General features: G+C 30.8%; 2 protein-coding genes across 3 annotated transcripts; both read left to right on the top strand.

Moving 5' to 3' along the window:
- Positions 1-8,524: 8,524 nt before the first annotated feature.
- On the top strand, positions 8,525-9,320 carry LOC111921047 (histone H4). Its single transcript, XM_023916633.3, has 2 exons — positions 8,525-8,718; positions 8,817-9,320. The coding sequence occupies exons 1-2, from the start codon at positions 8,540-8,542 to the stop codon at positions 9,145-9,147; spliced, it is 510 nt and encodes a 169-aa protein (XP_023772401.2). The 5' UTR covers positions 8,525-8,539; the 3' UTR covers positions 9,148-9,320.
- Positions 9,321-15,205: 5,885 nt separating this feature from the next.
- LOC111921046 (protein GAMETOPHYTE DEFECTIVE 1) lies at positions 15,206-20,071 on the top strand. 2 transcript variants are annotated; one of them, XM_023916632.3, is made up of 7 exons: positions 15,207-15,738; positions 15,969-16,043; positions 16,180-16,260; positions 16,357-16,511; positions 16,598-17,424; positions 19,581-19,698; positions 19,793-20,071. In XM_023916632.3, the coding sequence occupies exons 1-7, from the start codon at positions 15,313-15,315 to the stop codon at positions 19,815-19,817; spliced, it is 1,707 nt and encodes a 568-aa protein (XP_023772400.1). In that variant the 5' UTR covers positions 15,207-15,312; the 3' UTR covers positions 19,818-20,071. The 2 variants fall into 2 exon arrangements, with proteins under 2 accessions (XP_042751421.1, XP_023772400.1); XM_042895487.2 differs by lacking the exons at positions 19,581-19,698; positions 19,793-20,071 and adding an exon at positions 18,029-18,389 and having other exon boundaries at positions 15,206-15,738.
- Positions 20,072-23,141: the final 3,070 nt, after the last annotated feature.

Genomic DNA, 23,141 nt, shown 5'->3' with positions numbered 1-23,141 from the left:
GAGGCGTCAATTGCGAAACGATTCCGCATTCTTTTAGATAGTCGTGAAACTCAAGACTTAGGTACTCTCCTCCTCGGTCTGACCGAAGCATCTTGATTTTCCTGCCCAGCTGATTCTCCACTTCATTCTTAAACTCTTTGAACTTTTCAAAGGTTTCCGACTTTTGCTTGATCAAGTAGATATATCCATATCTGCTATAATCATCTGTAAAAGTCACGTAGAAGCGGCAAGCATCCCTTGTGGTGGATCTAAAGGGCCCACACACATCGGTGTGTATGAGATCCAATAAACCCTCACCCCTTTCACAAGTGCCAGTAAAGGGTGACTTGGTCATCTTCCCAAGTAAACAAGACTCACACGTGTCATCGTCCCTAAGGTCGAATGACTCCAACACTCCATCCTTTTGGAGTTGGGCTATGCGTTTCTTGTTGACATGGCCAAGGCGACAATGCCACAAGCATGCTTTGTCTAGACTAGTAGACGAATCAATATTCAAAACATTATTTCCAAAATTATCAACAATCATCACAGATTCATAAATCCCATTACAAGGTAATGCATTGAAATAAAAGACACCATTCAAATAAACATTAATAGAACCATTATTATTATCAAATGAATATCTGAAACCTTGTCTAAACAACCCGTGAAAAGAAATAATGTTTCTTGCCATATCTGGCGAATAACAGCAATTCTCTAAATCTATTCCTAACCCATTACTCAACACTAAAGAATAAACACCGACTTTGGTTACAGGCGAAGATCTTCTGTTTCCCATAATCAGGTTCATCTTCCCATGCTCCATCTCCCTACTTCTTTTTAGGCCCTGCAAATCAGAACAAATGTGTTAACCACATCCTGTATCAAGAACCCATGAAGTAGCAAATGATGAATTATTAGATTTAATAGAATACATACCTGCAAATGTGGGCTTGATCTTCCCATCTCTTATGTCCTGCAGATATTGAGGGCAGCTTCGCTTCCAGTGGCCCTTTTGGTGGCAATAGAAGCACTCTGCTTCTTTAGGATCGGAAGAGGGTTTAACGGAGCCAGCTTTGGTCCCACTTGAGGATGAACCATCACGGGGTTTCCCCTTATGGTGGCTCTTACATGGAGCCTTCCTCTTCTTGCCCTTTCCTTGACCTATTGCCATCACAGGAGCGGCCACAGCAGGGGACGGTGCAACGGATTTGTCTTTGAGGTTGCTCTCAGCAGTCCTCAAAAGTCCTTGGAGCTTGCTCAAGGAGACCTCCTCTTTGTTCATATGGTAGGTCATCCTGAACTGATTGTAGCAGGAGGGCAAGGAGTGGAGGATTATGTCGATAGCCAAATCTTCATCAAACTTAACATTAAGTTTGAGAAGACGATCAACATACCTCTGCATTTTCTGCAGATGAGAGGTTAGGGATTCTCCACTCCCCATCTTAGCGGTGATCATGTTAGTAATGATCTCATAGCGCTCTTGTCTCGCGCTCTGGTGATACCTGTCCAGCAAATCCTGATGCATTTCATATGGATACATGTCCTCATAGGACTTTTGGAGTTCGAGGTTCATGGTGGCCAGCATGATGCAGTGAACTTTCGTGGCATCACGCTCGTGGGCCTCAAAGGCGGCCAATTCCTCAGGAGTAGCAACATCTGGGATGATCTTCTCAAGCTTCTCATCGAGGACATATTCTTTGTCCTCGTAGCGTGTGATCATGCGAATGTACCTCATCCACTCGTTGAAGTTTGAACCATCAAATGTCACTTTCTGACACAAGTTCATCAACGAGAATGACCCAAAAGCGTTGTTGTTGTTGTTGTTAGCAGACATCTGAAAAGAAAAGGAACAAAGTTTTGATTAGAATTGAATCCCTAATTAAACACCCAAATGAGAAATTAGGGCTAGGATCCAACAACATTATTTACAACTTAGAAAGGGATGCCGTACTCTAAAAGTAAATAATTTGAAGGTAAGTGAATGACGATTCACTAATTCTCACCATGAAAAGCAATTTAGGTTTTAAATGTATTGAAAACTCCTAGATCTTTGAGATTCATTGAACTTTTCAATTGCATGTTTAAATCTCGATATGCATTTCAAATTTGCGACTGGGATGCCGAGGATCGCAAACAAATTTGTGAATAACCAAGCGAATCAACGTGGTGCACCCAATGTCACTATCACCCAATCAATGTGCCGGTAAACCACACACGCTCCATTGATCTATGACCAACATCGAGTCACCCTTCGCTACCTATGTCATCCCCAAATTGATGTGCCGGTTAACCACACGCGCTCCATCAACGTTTGACAAGGGTACGAAGTGTAATTCCATGGATTAGCATCATTTTCACATTTTACCCTAAAGTAACTAGGAATGGGAATTTGCAAAAATCATGTAGTTACTTTGTATTCAACATTATAGTTTTAATGAGTAGAGGGTTGCCCTATCCTACCCGTTCGGCTAACGACCCTCCACCAGTCAAGCAAGCGGTAGGTGTGAGTGTACACCCATTAAGCGCCATTTTATAGGCAGCAACCTTATACCCACCTTATAGACCGGCTTCGTGAATGAGGCCTACTAACGGTAAGACTAGCATTTAAGTTATAAATATATATATTAATTAAGCTTGTAATATATAATAGTATAGGGTTGAATTTTAAACTTATAAAATTCTAAGGGTTTGAAATTTAAATTATTCAAAATTAAACTTTTAATTACAAAATTCAAATTTCAAAACTTGAGGGCAAGTTTTGAACTTTTCAAAACATAAGGGATCAAATAACAAATAATTCAAATTAACCAATTAATTTCATAATTATATATATTTGACCTAGTCTTAATTTTAGTCATTAGATAATTACCAAATAATTTTTAAATAATCCATATTTATCACATGAATAACTAATATTTAAAAAGATTTGAAATTATCTATTCTTTTGGCAAGGATAAACACTTAATATAGATAAAATTCGGATTTTACCTTCATAAAACAATTAAGCATCAAGTCCAAGTCAAAACAGCAGCAAAAAAACCGAAAAACCGTAATTCTGACGAACTGACTCGCCGAGTAGGGGCCAACTCGCCGAGTCCAGGTAGTGACTCGCCGAGTTGAGTCGGGCAGGGACCAAAAATCGTTTTCTCAGCAAATAAAGCAGTTAAGCATCACATACAACTGAAACCAATCAAAGCTCTGATACCACTGATGGGTTTTATGCATAAGAAACATTCCTATGTGCTCATACAAACCCTAATGCTTGGATCTAGGTTTCACTATTGAACATGCTTTGATTCCAAGACTTACAAACCCTAATCTAGCATATAAACAACTGAAATAACATATAGAATCAGATCTAGATGTTTACCTCTTCAATGATTGACTTAGATCTTGTATATCTTCTTCTTTTGAGCCTAGAGTCACAAATGCAACTCCTCTAATGGTTCACAAACCCCAAAAGCAAGAAGGCAATATGAGAGAGGGAGAGGGAGGCTAGAATTCGCCCTAGGGTACTCTTAGAATCAAGTGATAGCCGAATTCATGCCCTAAGGGTCATATTTATAGTTGCAGATTACTAGGGTTTCACTCTAAACCCTAATGGACAGCTTAACCACAAAGCAGCCCATGGAACCTTCTGGAATAAGGCCCTTGGACGAAAATATGATGGTTACCCATCATAATTTCGTTCCCCTTAAGCCCATTAGGTTTCCTTAACCTAAAACTCAACTATCACACATTTGACAGTTTATACCCCTTTATTCAATTAATCTCTTTTGACCACTAAATTAATTATTAATTAATTTATGACCAATACTAATTAAATAAATATGATTTCTCCTTTAATATATTATTCTTATAATATATTAATAAATCATAATACTCTCTCTTTCTCCTTAAATTACCTTGTCAAGTTGCTCTGGAGAAGGCAACCCAAAAGGACCATGCACAACCGGGTCAAGTACATACCAAATATAGTTACGGGCTTAGACACTATTCCAACAGAGAGTCCATGTCATGTTTTCTTCAAGAGCACGAATCTCATTCTTTCATAACATCTTTCCATCGTTCATCCTGCATGGCTTGGTTGAATCTCTTTGGCTTGTCGTGGGATTTGATGACCGCCAAGAAGGTTTTGTGAGAACTAGAAAAGTTATCACAAGACATAGAGTTTGAGAGATGGTGTACCGTAGAGGGGTCTTGTTTGGAGATGGGTCGTGAGGGGTTTATAAATATGGGAAGTTAGACATGAAAATCTTTAAAACATGTCGGTTGAATTTTGAACCTTTTAAAACGTTATAATTCAAAGTTGGTCTCTTGGTTTACATTGTCTTCGATATGGCTTTGTGGTCCACAAAACGGTGTGGTCAAAGTCTTGTCGTGGCTTTTTTGTTTCATCAAACCCATCCTCATGAACATGCTCTTGTAATGGAATGTTAAGTTCAAAAGGCCCATCACTTTATCTTTCATTGATTTCGGTAATCTTGGTATCAATTCTTGCGCTTCCAGTGACAACATGATATTTAACTGTTTCAAACAGGTCCTCATGTTAACAGTTGGAAGTAACCTTCTTAAAAGGAAAGAAGTCTTCGCAAAACTTAGTGTCTCTCGACACAATTATTTTTTCTTATAGATCATAAATCTTATACCCTTTCGTTTCTGATGGGTATCCCAAGAAGTCGTTGGGCCCCCTCGTTTCGAACTTATCTCCAACGGTGTTTGTGTTTTGATAATACACAAGGCAACCGAAAACTCTCAAGAAATCGTAGTCAGGGCTTTGATTGTGGAGTAAGTCGAAAGGTGTTTTGTTGTCAATTACATTAGGTGGTAATCGTTTAATGATATATGTGGTCTTCATGACACATTCTCCCAAAAATATTTTTGGAAGTTTAGCTTCAAATCTTAACGCCCGAGCCGTCTCAAGAAGGTGTCGATGTTTCCTTTCGACGACACCGTTTTGTTAAGGCGTGTGGGTGCAACTGGTTTCGAGTAAAATCCCATTTTCTTGGTAAAAGGACAACAATTCATTAGATGTGAACTCCTCGTCGTTATCACATCTAAACCTTTTGATATTTTTGTCAAATTGTGTTTGAATCATTTCATGGAAAGCTCTTAGATGCCTACCAACTTGATGTATGAGTTTTAAAAGAAACAACCAAACACCCATACTATAATCATCCATGATGGTTAAAAAATAATGTGCCCTGGTAAAGGAGGGCGTATGATAGGCACCCCAAATATCACAAATTCACAATGCAATAAATCAAAACATTCCAGTGTATCTTCACTAGGTACCCGATACACCGACAAGATTAATCAGAGGCCGTAAAATATTGATTTCGTCAGAATGAACAAGGACGGGTGCTATGAGTTCGTCGAAAATTTTACATAAAAAAATGTGAGAAGCCCTATTACCGTCTTCCTACCATTCATTTTCTAAAAGGTTTGAGGTTAGTTCAGACTAAGCTTAATTATGTTGAATTTATAACAATTACGTATGAATGTGGTGTTAAACTCCATATGTATGTAGACCATTTTGGTAATACTAAAATGCATGAAGTATTTAATAATATTCAAGAAAAAGTGCTTGATGATTAAGAAATAGTTGACACAACAGAAATGATATAAGAACCCAAAAAATTTGAGAGATTTAACTTTTAGTCAATTATTAACCAAAACAGCAAAATGGTCATTGATGAGAATTTTATGAGCTTATGAAGTTGTACAATTTTTATTTTCCTCTTTCGTGTTTTTTTTTTTTTTTTTTTAATTTGCCTTTTTAAAATTCCACTTTAAACTTTTTATAACGTTTCAAAATTTTTATTTATGTATTTTCTTGTTTATACATTTATTAAAAAAAAACGTTTACAGGGTCAAATGATTTGAATTTTTAAGAGCCGATTTCAAATTAACCTATATATTTTAATTTATTATTCATTACTATTTATTAAAACTCAATTTAGGTTCGATCTAAAATGTTGTTTTTATTGTATAACTATTTTAGATTTCGATTATCTATGCATAACTTTTTTTATTATTTTCTTCACAATTTTTAAATTTTCTACTTACTTTTATCAAGTTATTTTTAAAGTCCTTATAACGTTTCAAACCTTTTATTTATGTATTTTTACCATACAAAAAGGTTTATCGGTGCAACTTGTTTTTTGTTTTTTTTTGTTTTTTTTTTGTTTTTTTTTTTTTTTTTTTGCATTCTCACTCGTTATATATATATATATATATATATATATATATATATATATATATATATATATATATATATATATATATATATATATATATATATATACTAGGCGAATGCCCGCGCGTTGCGCAGAAACACCTATATAGTTGAAATATTTACAAATAGGTAATTTTTTAAATATAACAATAAAGTTGTTGTTAAATTTGATATAATAGTTTGTATATATACTAAATTGATATAATATATTGATTATTTTGAATTATATGATAATATATACATTTATTATAATTCATAATCTCAATCATTTGAATGACTTCTACCCGCGAGTTACATATGAATAAAATTAAATATAATATATGATTTGATGTTATACATAGTTGTTTTTATTGTTAATTAATTTTTTAAAATTTATTTGCTTAATGTTTTAATTTCTATCATTATAATTATTTAAAACATCAAACATTGTTTTTTTTATTTTAAAGCTAACAATATAATCATTTATAGAGAGTTGTTTTTAACTATTGTTATTGTAAGTTATTTTAAGCTACTTATTTGGAAACTTTTAACGATTATAAAAATATATTTAAGAAATATTTTAGTTAAATTGAAATTACAATTTAGTTTTTGCTTTTATCACTACAATTTATCACTTTTAACTATTTACAAAATATTCTTTAGTTTTTTTAAATGGAACTGAAATTTATATTTTAGTTGACATTGTAATGTGCAGAAACACCTATATAGTTGAAGTCTTTACAAATATATATTTTTTAAAATATAACACTAACGTTGTTAAATTTGATATAATAATTCGTATATTAATTTGATATAATATATTGATTATTTTGAATTATATGATAATATATAAATCTATTATAACGCATAATCTCAATCATTTGAATGACTTCTACTCGCGAGTTACACATCAATAAAATTAAATATTATATATGGTTTAATATGATTTATAGTTGTTATTTTTAACTAATTTTTTAAATTTTATTTGCTTAATGTTTTAATTTCTATCATTATAATTATTTAAAACATCAAACATTATTTTTTGATTTTAAAGGTAACAATATAATCAGTTATATAGAGTTATTTTTAACTATTGTTATTATAAGTTATTTTAAGCTACTTATTTGACAATTTTTAACGATTATATAAATATATTTAGGAAATATTTTAGTTAAACTGATATTACAATTTAGTTTTTGTATTTATCACCATAATTTATCACTTTTAACTATTTACAAAATATTATTTGGTTTTTTTAGTGGAACTGAAATTTATATTTAAGTTGACACTCTAATGTTATATTTAAATTAACAATTTAAGTATTTTGTCAAAACTGTTCAAAAATTGTAGCTTTAAACTGATAATGGTTTACATGCAACAACATTTTAAATATAATAAATTAAGTATAGTATGTTAAAATTTAAAGACATAACTTCATAAATAGAAGTAAAGATATTATTTTAAAATTGAAATTTAGTCTATTTGTGATTATACTTTAGGTTTGATATTTATTTAACCTTATTAACCAACTTACAATCATTATTAGAAAGACACTACAATTTATCACTTTTAACTATTTATAAAAGAATATTTGGGTTGTTTAAGTTAAATAAAATTTATATTTAAGTTGAGCCTATAATGTTATATTTTAATTAATAGTTTAAATATTTTATACAAATTATTCAAAAATTATACCTTTAAAATGATAATGGTTACATCCAACAATTTATTAAAACTAATAAATTAAGTATAATATGTTAAAACTTAAATAACATAATTTTATAAGTAGAATTAAAGATATTATTTTAATATTCAAATTTAGTTTGTATATGAATACACTTTAGATTTGATATTTATTTAACCTAATTACCAAATTATAATTATTATTACAAGGAAATTAAAAAGTCATGGGAGTTTCAAATGAATGTGGTGAAAGGAAAAAAGAATGAGGGTTTCAAATGCATGAGATTCAAGAAAAAATACTAGCTTTATATATATATATATATATATATATATATATATATATATACACAAAAACTTTACAAAACTCATTACGAATTTGTAAAAAAGAATTACGAATTTGAATGATCTTATTTTTTAAAAGCATACTTAGAATAAATGAAAAAATGTTAAAAAACAATAATTAAATTATATAAACAAATAAAATACCAAAAAATTAAAAAATAAACGAACAAAAAATAATATGATTCTAAATGATTTAGATGATTAATATAAAAAATAAAATGAAATTTGAAATTAATTTATATTAAGTTCATTAAAATAATAAAAAAATTAAGTACTCAAACCCGTCTTTTTTCCCAAACATAAAGCACATCTGCCATGTCACATATCCGCGTGATTGTCCCCTCATCTCACTCGTCCATTCTCTTACATCGGCGGATCCCAACACATCAAGGATCCAGCTCACCCCCACTCCCCCCTATATATTCAAATCCCCTCGTTTCAGTTTTTCATCGTCTGTTCTTCGTTTCCCCTCCTCTACAGAAGCTTTTATTAAGGTAAGTGTGTTTCCCTCAAAAATTTTTCTTTAAGATTGATCGATTTTTAATCCAAGACGATTACATTAACCCTGATTTGAAACAAATTTCTATTCCAGACTTTCAATCAATTTGAAAATGTCAGGACGTGGAAAGGGAGGAAAGGGATTGGGAAAGGGAGGAGCAAAGCGTCATAGGAAGGTTCTCCGTGACAACATTCAGGGGATCACGAAGCCGGCGATCCGTCGTCTGGCGAGGAGAGGGGGTGTGAAGCGTATCAGTGGTTTGATATACGAAGAGACTCGTGGAGTATTGAAGATCTTTTTGGAGAATGTGATCAGAGACGCTGTTACATACACAGAACATGCTCGCCGGAAAACTGTTACAGCCATGGATGTCGTGTATGCGTTGAAGAGGCAAGGCCGTACTCTTTACGGATTTGGTGGTTAGGGTTTGTCTGTTTAGAAAAAGTCTTGCTATCAAGAAAGAAAATGGTTAAGGTTAGGGTTAGAGTTCTTCCTATTTGGGTCGGGTTGGGATCACACTGTTTTTAAATTTACTCGATTTAATGTAATTAGTTGGCTATGCAATCAATGAGTCAATGAGTTGATGCTTATTTTAAACTTACTGTTCTGACTGAATTGACAGTTACTTGTTTTAGCTTGCTCTTTTGTTTACCTCTTCTCGGATGTCTTTTCCAAGAAGGATGCAACAGCTCCGTTTTACCCATTTAACCTCTTTGAAATATTACAATTTTTGCTTGTCTTGATCTTATATAACTCCAGGAACTAATCTTTGAGAATTAAATCATGGCACCATCTATCCTTCCAAAAATGAGTACAATTTTAAGCCCTTGTTTTCCTGCAAAATAGTTTATCAAGATAAATACCCCACACCTCTAAATCCCAAGAAATTTGATAAATAGCAAGCCACACCCTAGGAATACAACATTTAGCTAAAAGCTTTCCATCAATACAATTAATGTTATGTATCTACCCTAATAAATGAAAATGTTTTTGCCAAATGTCATGTTCTCATTTAGTTCGACACATGTCATTTTGTAGGATTTTTTTATTTTTTCTTTTTCCACTTGGCATTTTCTTGTGCTTTTAATTTTCTTAAATTTAAAAGTAAATTCCATATTTTATGTGAGTTTATTTATGTTATATAGAATCATTAAATTAATTTTCAATAACCATACCAAGAAAAACCTACAACTACAAATTGGGGCAATAATCAATTCTTCCATAATTAAATGTTTACACATCATAATTTTCACTTATACAATAACTTTTTCAAAACAAAAAATGTTATGGAATCCAATTATAAACAAAGAAATTAGTTTTCATTTATTAGGGTAGATATATTGAAAAACTTGATCCTTATTATTTTATATTCAACTTTTTTAAATAAACCCGTGTAATACACGGGGCTCACACCTAGTTGCTTTAATACATGAGTACCAAAGAGAATCATGCTAAATTTTTAATCTCCACCACCATTTCGCAAGAAGCGTAATATTTATGTATCTAAGACTGTTCGGTATGGTTGCAACCGACGAGTTCGTGGTCTAGGTGGCCACGGACCATGACCGTGCACACCACCCCTGTGGCTCGTGGTTGGGACAACAAATGGAAATGGCCAATGCAATTGGCTATTTAGTAACGACCATATTTAGGGTTTAACTTTTTTATTTTTTATTTTTTTTATCTTTCGAACAACATTAAACCTCTTCTATAAATACCATACTTATTCATTCATTTTACTCATATAATTCATTTTTCTTCTTCTCAAAATCACATACTTCTTTTGCTTGATAAATTCAAAACCAATGGCTCTTAAAAGGATGAATTGGTGAGAAAATGAAGAAGAGAACTTAACATTAGCATGGGTAGCTGTTTCAGAAGACCTAGAAATACCTCATAATTTTTGGATAAAAGTTGGAAACGATTTTCATGATTTAATGGGTTGCCAAAGTCGTAATCTTGATGAAATATGTTCGAAGTTTCGCGACATGAGGGTTAAATGCCTTGAATGCAACGAAATTTATAACTTTGTTATAAACAACGTAAACGAAGGCGACCTGTTTGGTGTGATCATGTACCAATATGAAGACACGAAACACACACCGTTTAAACAAGTCAAAGCTTGACGAAAATTGAGAGTCCCCAAAATTTGGTCATTAAAAATAAGGGTTAAAAACTAGTTTAAGTTGTTTGTAGTTGCATTTTTATGTTTTTTTTTTTTTTTTTATTATTATTATCTTTTTATTTTACATTGTCTGTTTTAAATTAATGTAATCTTTGTTGTATTGTATAAAAAACTAATTTAAAAAAATATGTTTTATTGTTTTTGTGAATTAAATTTAAATAAAAAATATGTTTTATTGTGTTTTAATGTATTTTTGAATGAAATTTAAATAAAAAAAATAAGGTGGAGTGGTGTTTAGTGGTAGGTATCCCATGATTAGTGGTAAGAGTGTGATGATGATGACCCACCATTATAATGGTTATTGGTGGGTATAACAGATGGTCTAAGGCTACCAGCACCAAATCCCCTAAGCTTTTGGGTCTAGTGACCACATCCCACGCAACTCAATGTATTTTTCTAATATTATCAATGCCACCCGAAATAATTCTTCTCTAAATTCTCTCCAAAGTCCAACATACCTCATTATCATTTTAATAAGTTTTATAATTTTTTTAAAATAAATTAGATGAGAGAATTTTGTTCATATATTTCTAAAATTTTATACTTATGTTTCTAAAAGTTATCTTTAAATTTGTTTTTATTATTACAAAATCTTCCAAAGATCTCAAACTTTGTAATTGAAATTATAGGGGTGAATGAATAATGGTGTCTATTGAGTTAGTAAGTAAGCTGGTATGTATGCTCGGACTAGTAGCATGAGTTTTTTTTTTTTTTTTTTTTTTTTTTTTTTTTTTTTTTGACTGGATCATGAGGTGAGTTTGTTGAAATCTATTTTGATGAAAAAAAATGAATGAGAGAAATGTGATACGCGGTTGTGTGAAACTGAAAGTTAAAATCTTGGCATTATTCTTATAGAGTGGTATTTAAAATATAATAATAATAATAATAATAATAATAATAATAATAATTTATTTTTTATTTGAAAAATGATTGTTGAAATGAAAGAGGGGATAAAAGAAGAAAGAAAGATGTGGTGGTTTCTTATAATGGTTACATCATTTTTCAATGGCCAATAGAACCCATTTTCGAGCTTGTGTGAATATGGTAGTATCTGCTTGTGTTTAGATTACATAACATAAGTATATGTCATATATAATGTTTCCATCCATTTGTATATGTATACATACTCATCTGTATACAAAATACCCATTGGTTTTTGGAGTATTTGGATTTGTTGTTATTGACATTACTATCTTGATAGTTCTTAGGTTGAGAATTATTGTTCAGAATCCACATATTGGTTCAACCTATGCGAACCATTTTCCACATTGTCTCAATGTTGTCTAGTACTATGGTATTAAAGAGATTTGATGTTGTCACGTCGATAGTTTCACACTTGAAATTGTGAAGGAAAAGATCACTTCTATATCTTTTTATTACAAAAATTCATAGAAGTTTATAGGGAATATAAAAAACGAATATTTTTTTTTAATGAAGATAACTCAAATGTCTTGTCCTTCAATTGAAAACTATATCCAATGATTTGTGAAAACCTTTATTGAGTTATCGTATGTTCTTTTATCTTTATTCTATTACTTTTCATTTAAAGTTTAATAGGGTTGCTTAAATGACCATGACTTTTAATGTTTTAAGTCTTACACACAATGAAGAAATCGAACACAAATCTGATTGGTTTAGTAAGTCACATGCTTAAGGAATAATAATAAATAAAATATCATGATTAGTTTGGATATATATATATATATATATATATATATATATATATATATATATATATATATATATATATAAGCTTAGGTACATAATAGACACATATCCCTAACCCCATATATATATATATATATATATATATATATATATATATATATATATATACACACACACACACACACAAACACACACCCTCACACCATAGTAGCCCCTCCCCCCCCCCCCCCCCCATCGAGAGGGACCAAGTGTTTTTATATATTGGTTTGTTGAAATGTTAACGTATGGTATGTTAGTAAGCATTGAGGGTTGCGCTACCGAATGAGGTAACACATATTATAGACGATTTGCACAGATGACATGGGGTACAAACTTCCTCAACTAGTATGTTTAGACATTTACACAAATGAGCATTGAGGGCTACGCTACCGAATGAGGTAACACATATTATAGGCGATTTGCATAGATGGCACGGGGTACACATTTCCTAACTAGTATGTTTAGACATTTTCACTTTTATGTTAAACATATGTGAATATTTGTTTTAATCACTGTTTTTAATGTATGTGCAAAACTTTGTTTATTATTATTATTATTATTATTATTATTATACCATTTAACTTTGTTTTTCAAATCCACAAAGTAATTGGACCATCAAATAAGCCTTAAATGAAACATAAAAACATAAAACAACTTTAATGTTTGTCATTAATAGAAATGATCTTTATATACATAACCATCTATCTTTGTTTTTTATGAACAAAACTTTTGGATAGTCGTACGATAATTTTGCCTTTTTTTATCAACTCATGCTTTCGCTCCTCTCATTTTCTCACAAATTTGCCCAAAACTCACCCTCTACAATCCCAATGTGCTCGCTTTTTTATCCGGTGGGCAGTAGCCTAAATTTATTTTTTCATATCCACTATCTGTTTTTTCTTGGCTTCAATAGTTCCTAGCTTATCCTTCATTTGTTGGCCGAGTCGCTTAGATTATGCTTTTGGTTCTTTGTACCCTGATTCTTTAGCATCTACCTGCCTCCTAGATTCAAAATTTCCCCAATGCGTTAACTAATTGTTGGATTTGAAGGACAATTAGTGTTGTGAATGAATTTCAGATAATGGGAAGACATTTTCAGACAATGACTTAAAGGGTTTTATTATGAAATATGTTATGACTGACTTTTGGTGAGAATTAGGTTATGATAAAAAATGGTTTAAATATACTTTGAATATAGAGGTATGTTAGAAATCTAATGAAATTGAATTTTAGATATAAAATCATAAATAATTAGATGGTATTGACGTGATAATAAAGTGGTATGTGAATTTTGATAGTTCAATTAATTATAATTTTAGGAGGGCGTTGTTAGATAACTTGTAAATAAATACATTTTCAATTATATTTGGATTTATTACATTTATTTGGTAACAATAAAAGCTAATTAAAAGTAACTCCGAAATCCTAAATCTATCTCCGGAATACAATGTCGGAGAAAATATTTTTTTGCAAAAAAGACCATAAAAATTAGTTGTGACTGATGAGTATCTTTTTACCAGCACATTATACTATTGAGACACAAGCCCTCTCACATTAGTTCACTTAACATCCTAAAATAAAATATTGATGTTAATACATTGGCCATGTCAAATAAAAAGAAAGTTTGAATGTATATCCAAAATTTGGATCAAAGACATCGATCACATCTTCTCGACTTTGAAGTTAGACTTATTTAGGGCATGTATCTTAAGCTAAAGAGACTGGGATCTGCATAGCTCGACCTATGTGAGGTGAAATCTAATGTGGAGCTCGGAAAATGAGGAGAGCTCCAGCTCATCATGTCGATATAACGAGGTTTTGTGTAGAGTTCAACACACTTTTGTTATTTCTCTCCCTTTGATAAAGAAGGAGATATGGCTAGGATTGTAAACAAACTGAACCAACGAACTATTTGTGAACCGTTCGGCGGAAAGTTCGTTTATTAATAAATGAATAAACATGAACACAAATTCGTGTTTGTTTAATTAATTGAATTAACATGAATAATGGTCTTTTTCGTCAAATTATGTTCGTGAACGTTTGTTTATGTTGTTCGTTCATTTAAGTTCCACTTATGTTCATATTTGCTCAATTGTGTTTGATTACATTATTATATTATTTGTTTGTTTATGTTCATATGTGTTCAATTATGTTTGTTTGTCTCCATCCATATATGTTCGTTTAGCATGTTCACGAACATAAGCAAACGAACATGAACTATGTAATTTGTTAAACAAACGAACATGAACAAGAAAACTTGTTTGTTTATCCGTTCATGTTTGTTTGTTTGTTCGACTACCTTAAACGAACGAACATGAACAACCTCGTTCATGTTCATTCGGTTCATTTACAACCCTAAATATAACTTCATTCTAATGTAGAGCTCGATACTAGCTACCAACACTCCTCTTAGCCTTATAGTTTATAGCCATGCAATGCATAATTAAACTCATTAAATTATGAAGATACCAAATTTTATATGGTTTCTAGACCTTGTACTTTATTGTAGAATAACAAACATAGGGGACTAAACTTGCATCAACTCAATACTTTAAGGTCTAATAAATCGGGGTGGATTCTCTCTATGGGTCGGGTCTCCTTAATGGAAAACCTAAACTCTTTGATTTCTTCCATAATCGATAATCGCTTCTTCCCTCCACCTTCTTACCTGTGTGTGAGACTGTACAGAGTTTGAGAATGGGGTTTTTCGATCTTAATATACCCTACACTGAATCCAACAAGCGGAACCCTACCACCGAAAAATCGATACGATTGAAACTCGCCGTCAAAGCCATGGAATTGGGTTACACCGGAGTTGCATACAACCGTACTATTACCGGAGTAATGTCGGAAGCAGACCGTTGTTCAATCTCTTTGTTCCCTCTTTCTTCTGTTCTCAAGGTCTCTCCTTCTATCTCCACCTCTGTAAACCTTCACCGCCGCCTCCTCAATGTTCCAACCTCCACACCCTTCCGTCAATACACTCGTCTCACGGTTGTTGTTGATACACCCGCACAAGGATCAGCTCTTAATTCTGGCAACCCGGTTCTTAAAACTTATGACATTGTTGCTGTGAGACCCTTGAAACAGGACGCCTTCGATCAAGCTTGTAAAAATTACGAGGTCTTGTTTTGTTTCATTTTTTTCAATGAATATTTACATCATACACAAGCAGATAATTAGTAGAGACTTGTTTGTGTCATAAGTATGTTCATAATTATGTACTAAGGTTTATTTTCGCTGATTTTATAAGGGGATACTAGATTCATAGATCCAAAATAAGCTTATACGTCAGTGATTTCTTTATTAGCAACTGATTTAAGATTCTGAATTCTGAATGTGTTCGCGTATAGGTGGATATAATTTCCATTGATTTTTCAGAGAATCGTTTTCGATTGAAGCAACCCTTGATTAAGGCTGCAATCGAGGTTATAATTCTGTAACTATCCCTATTTGATTTGCTTTTAAATCTTTTTGTTAGTTACCTTCTAGAATCTTTACAGAAGTAGAAATTTAGACATGGGTATTTGATTATGAGAAGATATTCTTGTTGTTGATATGCAGAGAGGAGTATATTTTGAAATTACATACTCAGGTCTTGTTCTGGATGCTCAGTTGAGAAGACAAATGATATCCAATGCCAAGGTATAACTATAAGATCTTCCATTTTTATTTATATCACACAACAGATTTATGGAATTAGTCTTCTGATAAGAGGTATATGCTATTTGAACTTTGAAGGTGTTGGTGGATTGGACACGTGGAAAAAACCTAATTTTTTCAAGTGCTGCTCCTTCTGTAACTGAACTTAGAGGACCACATGATGTTGCAAATCTTGCATCTCTACTTGGTTTATCAATGGAACGTGCTAAAGCTTCTGTTTCAAGAACATGTAGGTATATAAATAATGCTTTTTCAAAGTGTCATGTGGTAAATTATCGACTTCCATTTGTGTAAATTATGTTTCTTGCATGATCCACAGATCTCTACTTGAAAACAGTTTAAGAAAGAAGAAATTCTACAAAGAGGCGATAAGGGTTGAGTTAATCACAACTGATATTGAGGGAGCTGGTTTTGATGACTGGCTTAAGTGGGACCCAATCTCTAGTGGTGAAGGTGATTTGCAAATTGATGACATGGCAAAGTCATTTGCAGCCTCAAGTAAAGAATCAAAAACTGTTAAAGCCATTGATTTTGTTTCAGTCATTGATGGATTGTCATCACATGGATTGCACATTAAGGACATGGTATCTGAAACAAAATTAGAGTCATATCATCCTATTGAAAATAGTCAGACTTCATTGATGGAGGCTCAGGAGAAAGGAGAAAATGAAAAGTTTGAAACTGTTGAAGTTTTGGCTAATGTTGAGGGAGGTGAAACTTGTGCTATGATTATAGAAGAAGTGAATAAGATACCAAGTGATGAGGCTATATTAGAAGCAAATGTCAGTAAATGTGAAGAAGTTGACAAATTTTCTTGTGATGCATCTTTGTGTGAAGAGTTTTTGGAAGAAGAACACATGAAGGATGCAAGAGATGTGATAGCTACACCTGTTAGTTCATCTTTGCCCTTGTGTAGTGTATCTTTGAATGAAGATGTTTTAGAAGAAGAATTGAGTGTAATGGGGGAAAATGTTTCAGTTGCAGCTTCCAATACTTTGGCCACTTTAAGGTCTCATGATGAGTTGGAACATATCGATGGTAATTCAGTTGTTCATGAGCCATTGGAAGATATATCAATGGAAGTCCAAGAAGAAGTCAAAGAGCATAGTCAAATCAATCATTTTTATGCACAAGAGTCTTCATCAGGTACGTTATTCTTTTAGTAAAGCCTTATAAACTTTAAGAATACTGCCTTCTTGCTTTGAATTGTTTCTCATTTACATGAGACCTTACTTGTGCATCTTGATTTTAGTCTTTATCAACTATTGACACAATCTTGATATAGATGTTAATTGTTTATAATTAACATGTTGAACGAAATCATTTTTGTAAGGTTGGAGTTGCATCTTCAAAAGTATTTTCTTATAGTCATTGAAATCTTCGGGATAAAACTTCTTTACTAATCGACATACATCACCACTTTGAAAAGGCTAATTAGTACTTTTAGGTTCTAAAGTTGTTGAAAGATGAATCAACTCCATCGAGCTATCATTGAATTGATAATCTAATTCCATTGGTTGACACTTAAGTGCTTCATAAAAAATATCCATACGAGTAATGATATTCAAGTGCATGATGAGCCCCTTTACTAACGTAGGAAGAAGACAAGTAAGGGAAATCGGTGTTGCATATCTGGCAAAATGACTTAACAAGATAGAGCAAATCATCCATTTTTTGCAATAGCACTTTTGTGGATGCAACTAGACCTAATGCATTGAAAATAGCACAATAACACTTTTGGTGGATGCAGTGATGATGTATATGATATTATGATGCATGTTTGGGAGCATTACAAACAATTCTTTCATCTTTAGAGTTAAAAGTACCGAACTTCAAATTGCCTCCAACATTTCAAGAAAATTTCTTTTGCTGATGGAATATGGTCTTTCATTATGGGCTCTAAATGCAAGTGCTTGAGAGGCATACCAACGAAACCAATGAATAGTAGCCATCAATCTCAATCTATTATTCTTATGCTTTTCATCTGTAAATTTCTCACACATTTCATATATCATGTACCTTATCTAACAAATCATCACATACTTTTTGTCCAACATTGTGAAAAGATCTATATTTGGTTCTTATATGATGTACGAAAACACATTTTTTCACACCAACGTTTTTCTAAGTTTGAAATCCGTCTGTGGTAAAGGCTTGTTGCCCGTAGTATCCCGATCTACAAGGTTTGTTAATGAGAAGACATGAGCAATAAAACACAACATCCTGTGGATCCATCAAAGATTGTTTTAGAGGAAAATTGCCCAACATCTAATGGTCGTTACTTAGTAAAATAGAACAAGATCTTGGTTTATGTATTCAGATTTATGATTATCCAACAATTAGTCAACGAGTATTAATCTTGGTCCTCTTCAATCAACACTTTCCGTAACATTGTTTTCAAGTTTCTTGGCTTAAAGTAACTTCTTTGGTTTGAATATTTAATTACATTAGATGCTACATTTTGTTTCCTATGTTTTCTCTTTATGAAACCTTTTGGAAAAGATACTAAGGCCAACGAGCATTTACTATAAATGGATTTCAAAAATAGAAGAAAGTTGGTGAGAAATGTGTTTTTTGCATCATATGGCCAGGTCAGAGTAAATCTTTTCAAGATGTTGCACAAAAACATGTGATGATTTGTTAAATAAAGCGCACGATTTACATGTGTTTGAGAAATTTACAATGAAGAACGTAAGAATAATAATCAAGATTGATGGCTTATTGGCTACTATTCATTAAAGTTCGTTGGTTTGCTTTAAAATAGATGGACTTAGAGCCCATAGTGGAAGACTAGATTCCAATGAACACGAGAAGATTTCTTGAAATTTTGAGGCAATTGATACTTTTAGCATTGAGTAGCATTGAAATGAAAGAATTGTTTGGATTGTTTCACATTGCCCCAAACATGGATCATAAACATTAGTGTTGCATACACCAAAGTGCTATTTTCAATGTATTTAGACTAGTTGTATTTGTATCCACCAAAGTGTTATTGCAAAAAATGAAAGATGGAATGATTTGATCTCTTGTTAAGTCATTTTTTAATGTGCACAACATTGACATCTATGATTTGTCTTTTTCCTACTTTAGTGGAGGGGCTCGAGCTTGTAAGGAGCATATATCGATCATATATTTTAACATCGTTACCTTTTGAATATATTTTACGAAACATTTAATGAAATGAAAGATGGGTTATTGAATGACTCATTGGTATCAAGTCTTGGTGTTTTAATTATTTCAGGGATTAAATTGAGGAGTTTCATATTCCTGTTGAAATACCATTTTTATGTTGTTTTATGCAGAGAAAGTTAGAAGAAAGCAAGGGAGTTCACATGGATCCACATCATTTCCTTTTAAGCGCTTGTTGAGAACTTCACATTTCAAGAAATCTCGGAAGCACAAAACAAAGAGCAAAATTTTGTAAAAGAAACCAACTTTTTGTACAATTTTGCATTATTGATTTTTTTGTCATTAATTCAGTGATTAACAGCTCTATCATTGTTGGCTAATGCAGGAGTCTAAGCGAACTTATCGGATGAGATCTGACATCTAAGAAAGTTCCCAATTTTGACTTTTTTATTTGAAAATTTTGACCATTAGATCATGTTAGTGTGTTATTATATGAACTTGTGCTTGATGGTTCAATATCAATAGCATGTGTTGATCGCTTACTATTGAAAATTGAGTATGTCTTTTTACTATAATTTGATTTGATCATATTCATTTATACTATGTAATCATTTTTAGTATGTGAGTCCTTATTTTACTATGAGGAGATATGAAAATGTTTGTAGGTCCTATTTACTTGATCTGAAAAATAATGGAAGCCGATAGATGAAGGGGATTATGCTTTATTCATGTTTATTACGTAAGGGTTGTCTTCTAATAGGTTTGTAACTTTGGAAGCTGATAGATTATCTTGGCGACTTTTTTGTGTATCTGGTTCGTTCATCATATGATGAGTATTTGGTGTTCATATAAATAACTAGTGTTTTTGCTTACATTTGGTTGCTTTTTATATGTTAAACATTTGGGAAAATGACTGGTGGTGGTTTTTGTTTTTGAAGGGGGTAAAATGTTTTGGAATAAAATATGGATCAAAAGTCTTTTTACATGTCTTTAATCTTTATAAAAAAAGATTTTAGTGGCGGTGCTGGTAGTGTTGGTGGTCATGACAGTGGTGATGGCTACATTGGCGGTGAAAAATAGGGTTAGAACTTAAAAAAACGTCTTTCAACATAAAAAAATTATTTTTTTTGTCTTTTGGAAAGAGATCAAAAGATTTTTTTAATATATATATATATATATATATATATATATATATATATATATATATATATATATATATATATATATATATATATATATATATATATATACACGTGTGTGTTCAAATGACTTTCCATTCACAGAGTGACAGATAAAAGATATCAAAATGATTTTTTATCAAAAAAAAAACAAACAAACTCATTGAATGAACAAGATAATTAAATGAATTATTAAATTTTATTGTTATATTTGGTTGATTCAAAATATGAAATAAATTATTAAAACATTTTTTTTTGTAATAAATATAAAAGTAAGTCGAGTAAATTGATACATAAAGATTTTTTTTTAATTTATATTAATAAATTTTAATTAAGGAATTATATATGAACTTTTTTAGAAAAAAATGAAATCTTGAAATACAATTATAAAAAAATACATATACTTCTACTTGTAAAAAATTAAAAGAAAAAAAGAAAGACTTTTAACTATTTTGAAAATTTCAAAAAAGCTAATATTATTAGAGATTGAACGACTAAAAGTAATAATATATATATATATATATATATATATATATATAGGGTTGGATTATTTTGTTCTAACTATCTATTGTGTGCATGTAGGATTGATTCTGGACCAATCATTTTAGTTATTTTAAGAAAGTAATTAATGCATATTACATGTTGAAGATATAATGAGTATTAATTAAATCTTTAGCATTTAATATGCATTAATTATTTTCTTAAAATAACTAAAATGATTGGACCAGAATCAATCATACATGCACACAATAAATAGTAAAAACATTTGAACCTAACTCTCTCTCTCTCTCTCTCTCTATATATATATATATATATATATATATATATATATATATATATATATATATATATATATAAGGAATGAAAAAAAACCCTCTCTTAAATAAATACACTAGGTGTGAAACTCATGTATTACATGAGTTTATTTAAAAAGAATTAAATATAAAATTTTAACAATTTGAAAAGTTTGAATTTATAAGAAAAATGAGAAATTTTTTGAATTATTAAAATTAATGAGACTTTAATGTATTGAATACATTACATACATAAACCCTTTCCAATAAATACCTTAAATATATATTACCTTACATATCAAATGTGAATTTTAATTTAATAAAATGAAAAATATAATAAAATGACAAGTGGAAAATAGAAAAGTTAAAAATTTAAGAAAATGTCATGTGTCCAAATGAAGAAGAAGAGGACATGTAGCAAAAAACATTCATTTATTATAGTAGATGAGAAGAAAATCGCATTTTGTGCGGAATGCTCAATTCTATATCTTATGACAATTAAGCATTTTTTTTTCATTACAATGTAAAACTTAATTTTATTCCCTCTTCGATTATTAATTACTAGGCGTGAGTCATGTGTAATACACGAGTTTATTAAAAAAACAAAAGTTTAATATAAAATTATAAACATTACGTATTTTTAAAAATAATGCTTTTACATAAATACATAGGATATACGAATAAAATAAGTGATTCAATAAACACTAATAAAAAATATTGACATTTTAAAAAATGTGTGATATACTAATTTAAAATTTAATTATAAGATAATTGAAACTGAAAGGAGAGAATGCAGAGCTTTTATTATGATATTCTACTTTTATTATGATATTTAATAGAATGATCTACCTTACATATATAAAACCTTTGTAAAATATAGATATTAAATTTAAGAAAATAAAAAATACAAGAAAATGACAAGTAAAAAAAAAATAATTTCAAAAATAATATGTCAAAATTAAATGAAAATATGACATTTGACAAAAAAAAAAATATTTTCATTTATTAGGTTAGATTATATAACAAATGATATCATCTAGTTTGGTTTCATATTTAATTATGGCTTTATAAATCTTAAACAAAGATTTTAAAATTATTTGATCTTAACATAACATTGGTTAAAACACATTTTGTACTATTTATCTTTTATTTTGTTGAATACTTTGATATAAAAATATTCTTTACCGAAGATTGACAAAAGTCGGTAGGAATTTTAACGTGGGTAGAAGATTAAACATGAAGAAAGCTGGATTTGTTGGCAGACCCAACAGCTCTTTAGTTCTAAGACTGAACTCACTGAACATGCATGTGGTGTGGGGTTTTGTTCGAAATATAATAATATAATAATAATTAAATTTGTTTATTTTGAATTTTAACTGAAAAAGGAACAGAATTAAAATAACACATTCAACTTTACAAATCACAATAAAACCCATACTTTTTTAAATAAATCCTAAACTATTTAATCGAAAACACTATTAAAACAATATAAATATCACGACTATTAACGGCTTTTTGCATACAAAAATCTATTATGTTATCAGTAATTTACTTCATAAATTATGAAATTATTTTATTTTGTGCTAAAACTATTATACAAGTTTTTTCTTGGAGATATCATCGGTGACTTGTTATATCTTATTAAGTTATCACTGGGCATTTGCAAAACCATTTTTTTCATTAAAGTCATTAAAGTTTTATTTTATTTTAGAGAAACTATTGTTGTGTTTATTGTGCCGTAATTATGTTATAAGTTAGTTTA

The sequence above is a fragment of the Lactuca sativa genome, chromosome 5 (genome assembly GCF_002870075.4).
Source record: "Lactuca sativa cultivar Salinas chromosome 5, Lsat_Salinas_v11, whole genome shotgun sequence".
Lineage (NCBI taxonomy): Eukaryota > Viridiplantae > Streptophyta > Magnoliopsida > Asterales > Asteraceae > Lactuca > Lactuca sativa.
Note: the sequence above shows the minus strand (reverse complement) of the source record. Positions and strands in the feature narration are given on the sequence as shown.